Genomic DNA, 3,901 nt, shown 5'->3' on the forward strand with positions numbered 1-3,901 from the left:
GGAAACCACTTGGAGTCTTTTATTTTGGGGCCATACCCGGCAGTTCTCAGGAATGACTCATGGCTCTGCTCTCAGGAATCATTTCTGGTGGGGGTTTGGGGTACCCTATGGGATGCCAGAAATCAAATTCAGAATGGTCATATGAAAGGCAAACATCCACTTGAACACTTGAACAATATATTACTCTGGCCCCATTGTTTTTTTGTTTTTTGTTTTTCGGGCCACACCCGGCGTTGCTCAGGGGTTCCTCCTGGCTGTCTGCTCAGAAATAGCTCCTAGCAGGCACGGGGGGCCATATGGGACACCGGGATTCGAACCAACCACCTTAGGTCCTGGATCGGCTGCTTGCAAGGCAAACGCCGCTGTGCTATCTCTCCGGGCCCTTTGTTTGTTTGTTTTTTTTTTTTTTTTTTTTTTTTTTTTTTGTTTTTGAGTCACACCTGGCAGTGCTCAGGGGTTACTCCGGCTCTATGCTCAGAAATTGCCCCTGACAGGCACAGGGGACCATATGGGATGCCGGGATTCAAACCACTGTTCTGCATGCAAGGCAAATGCTTTACCTCCATGCTATCGCTCTGGCTCTGGGTATTTTTATTTCTGGATAATATCTTTCAGCACCATGATTACAAACATGTTTGTAGTTGGGTTTCAGTCATAAAAAGAACAGCCCCTCTTCACCAGTGCAACATTCCCATCACCAATGTCCCCCATCTCCCTCCTTCCCCACCCCTTGCCTGTATTTGAGACAGGCATTCTACTTCTCTCACTCATTAATATTGTCATGATAGTTGCTAATGTAATTTCTCTAACTGCATTCACCACTCTTTGTGGTGAGCTTCATAGCATGAGCCGGTCCTTCCAGTCCTCATCTCTATTGTCTCTGGCTATTATTACAATAATGTCTTTTATTTTTCTTAGATGAGTGAGTCTCACTCTCTCTCTCTCTCTCTCTCTCTCTCTCTCTCTCTCTCTCTCTCTCTGACTTATTTCACTCAGCTTAATAGTTTCCATGTCCATCCATGTATAGGAAAGGAAAATTTCATGATTTCATCTCTCCTGACGGCTCCATTGTGTATATGTACCAGTTTCTTTTCTTTTCTTTTTTTTTTTTTTCTTTTCTGTGGTTTTTGGGTCATACCCGGCAGTGCTCAGGGGAAATTCCTGGCTCCATGCTCAGAAATTGCTCCTGGCAGGCATGGGGGACCATATGGGAAGTCGTATTCAAACTGATGACCTTCTGCATGAAAGGCAAACGCCTTACCTCCATGCTATCTTTCCGGCCCCATGTACCAATTTCTTTAACCATTCCTCTGTTGAAGGGAATCTTGGTTGTTTCCAGTCTTTTCTTTTTTCTTTTTTTTTTTTTTCTTTTAGTGTTTACATTTGCTTTAGGCCCACACAGTGTTATAGAAGCCCAGAGCTCCTGCATCTAGTGCTCAGCCCTCAGAGCCTTGTTCTTGGCTCTTCTTCCCGCCTCTGATCTCCACCCCCTGTCCCCCCACAGTTGTGTTGCCAGGAGCAGCTAAGGGATGAGATTTATTGTCAAGTCATCAAGCAGGTCACAGGACACCCCCAGCCGTGAGTGCGGGGGGAGGAAGGGGGTATTGGGGAGAGGACCGGTGGGGAATGGCCTGGCCAGTCTGCAACAGCCCCATCTTTCTTCATAGCAACTTCTGTGCCCGTGGCTGGACCTTACTCAGTCTCCTTACTGGCTTCTTTCTGCCATCGCCCAAGCTCCTGCCCTACGTCACCAAGTTTCTGCAGGAGTCAGGCCTGAGCCAAGGGGGTGCGTGTATATGTGTGTAAGGGCATATGTGTGTATGTGCGTGTTGCGTGTAAAGGTGAGGGCAAGGGTATAGCCTGGGCAGGGTCCCACAGAACCCGAGTGACCCTAGCCTGGCCCCTTTCCACAGGCCCTTCCCAGATCAGCCAGGAGAACCTCCAGCGCACAGTCAAATACGGGGGCCGCCAGCGGCTGCCCTCCCCGGGGGAAATGAAGGCTTTCCTGGTATGGAGGTGCAGGCAGCCGGGTGGTCTGGGGCAGGGGGAGCTCGGGGGTCTTTGCCGCTGATGGGTGATGCTTGACCTCCCTGGCAGAAAGGTCAAGTGTCCCGCCTGCTGGTTGTCCACCTGGCGGGCGGCACCACCTACAAGACCAACATCCAGACTTTCACCGTGAGTACGGGCGGGCCAGGGAGCTACCCATGAGTGCCCTGGGGCTCCACTCCACTCCTCTGACAGCCTGATGGTGCCCAGGTGGCTGTGGAGGTGCTGGAGCAGCTGTGCACCAACATGGGCATCACGGACCCACAGGAAGTCCAGGAGTTCACCCTCTTTCTCATCAAAGGGGAAGGTGAGTGGCTCCAGGGCCCACTGTGCCACGGGACAAGGGCTCCCCACATTGGCCAGCCACCTGGGTGTGATCTGGGCTTCCCCCACAGGCCAGCTAGTTCGGCCCCTGCGGCTCCACGAGTACCTGAACAGTGTGATGACAGATCGGGACGTGACCGTGCACAGCCGCCGGCTGGGCTGGGAGACCCCGCTGCACTTCAGCCACCCCACTTACGTCAGCGTTCACTATCACCAGGTGAGTGGGGACCCGGGTGGGGTGGGGACCCCCTTTTGGGGGACTCCAGCAAGGCTGCCCTGGCTGCTCCTGCAGGTACGGCTTGACTACGTGCAGGGGAAGCTCCCGGTCAGCGCACAGGCGGTTGCCCAGCTGGCCCGGCTGGCGGCTCTGCAGTACTTGAGCCAGGACCACAGGGACGACGCCCAGCCAAGGCAAGCCCTGTGCCCCATCCCTCCTGGCACCTCCCTCTACACCCCCGTGGGTTGGGCCGATCAGCCCCTTCCCCTGGCCTGGCCTGACCTCATGTCTCGGCGTCACTGCAGGCTGGACCTGGCAGTGTATCTGCCGCAGCCGCTGCTCCCGCAGGTGGAAATGGCTGTGGTCAAGGACCTGCTGGACCAGGAGCTGAGGAAGCTGCAAGGCTGCAGCACGCAGGAGGCCCAGATCAGCTTCATTGGTGGGTCTGGAGCCCCTGGAAACTCCCTTTAGCCCGTCACTGGGTCGTGCTCCCCGAGCCCTGCTGTTACTCAGCCCGTGCCATGCCCCCGCAGAGGCCGTGAGTCAGCTGCCACTCTTCGGACACACCGTATACGTGGTGCTGCGGGTCAGCGAGCCCAGCCTGCCTGGGTACAGCCTCCTAGGGATCAACCGCCAGCAGCTGGTCCTTGTGGACTGCAGCTCCCAGGTGGGCCAGGCACCGGGAGAAGGGGGGCAGGTGCCTCCTAACCCTGCACCCCAGAGCCTTCCGGGAGCTGAGCCCGGTCATCTGTCCATCTGCAGACACAGTGCTGCGCCATCGCACTGCAGGATGTGCAGAAGCTTCGTCTGCTGAGTCCACAGGAGAAACAGGGGTCACCCGGCCTGGAGGTCAATTATGGCCCCCCCACCAACCCCCGCACCATCTGGTTCGAGCTGCCACAGGTGGGTCATGGGGGGGGGCGGCAGGGCGTGAACACTGGTGGGACTGTAGGTGGGACTGCAGGGGGCTGACCAAAACCTGGCACACGGGGCTGGACTCTGGGGGGGAGGGGCTGGCTTGATGCCCAGTGCCCACAGGCCCAGGAGCTGCAGCACACTATCGCCTTCCTGCTGGAAAATTCAGCTGCCACTTAGTGCCTTGGTCAGGCCCACAAGAGCCAAGACAGATCTGGACGTGCACAAGCCTTGGGCCCCTGTGACTCGGGTCTCCTGACACCCGCTGGGGAAGCAGCGGCAGCCCAAAGGGGACCTAAGGAGGGGCTGCTGGGACTCGACCTGGGGAGATGCTCTGTCTGCCACCCCATTGCACGTTTCCAGGCCCAGGAGGAATAAAAACTCAGAGAGAACAGGCTG

The 3,901-nt window shown here is 56.3% G+C and overlaps 1 protein-coding gene across 1 annotated transcript in view; it reads left to right on the forward strand.

The window, feature by feature from the left end:
* The window catches only part of MYO15B (myosin XVB), a 38,004-nt gene extending 34,322 nt beyond the window's left edge, over positions 1–3,682 (forward strand). Inside the window, exons 55-65 of the mRNA XM_049768498.1 lie at positions 1,505–1,578; positions 1,668–1,771; positions 1,914–2,008; positions 2,098–2,175; positions 2,257–2,353; positions 2,442–2,587; positions 2,663–2,792; positions 2,907–3,026; positions 3,121–3,254; positions 3,350–3,490; positions 3,626–3,682. Of these exons, the coding sequence (XP_049624455.1) occupies positions 1,505–1,578; positions 1,668–1,771; positions 1,914–2,008; positions 2,098–2,175; positions 2,257–2,353; positions 2,442–2,587; positions 2,663–2,792; positions 2,907–3,026; positions 3,121–3,254; positions 3,350–3,490; positions 3,626–3,682 (1,176 nt within the window). The remainder of the gene's footprint in view (positions 1–1,504; positions 1,579–1,667; positions 1,772–1,913; positions 2,009–2,097; positions 2,176–2,256; positions 2,354–2,441; positions 2,588–2,662; positions 2,793–2,906; positions 3,027–3,120; positions 3,255–3,349; positions 3,491–3,625) is intronic.
* Positions 3,683–3,901: the final 219 nt, after the last annotated feature.

The sequence above is a fragment of the Suncus etruscus genome, chromosome 1, assembly GCF_024139225.1.
Source record: "Suncus etruscus isolate mSunEtr1 chromosome 1, mSunEtr1.pri.cur, whole genome shotgun sequence".
NCBI lineage: Eukaryota > Metazoa > Chordata > Mammalia > Eulipotyphla > Soricidae > Suncus > Suncus etruscus.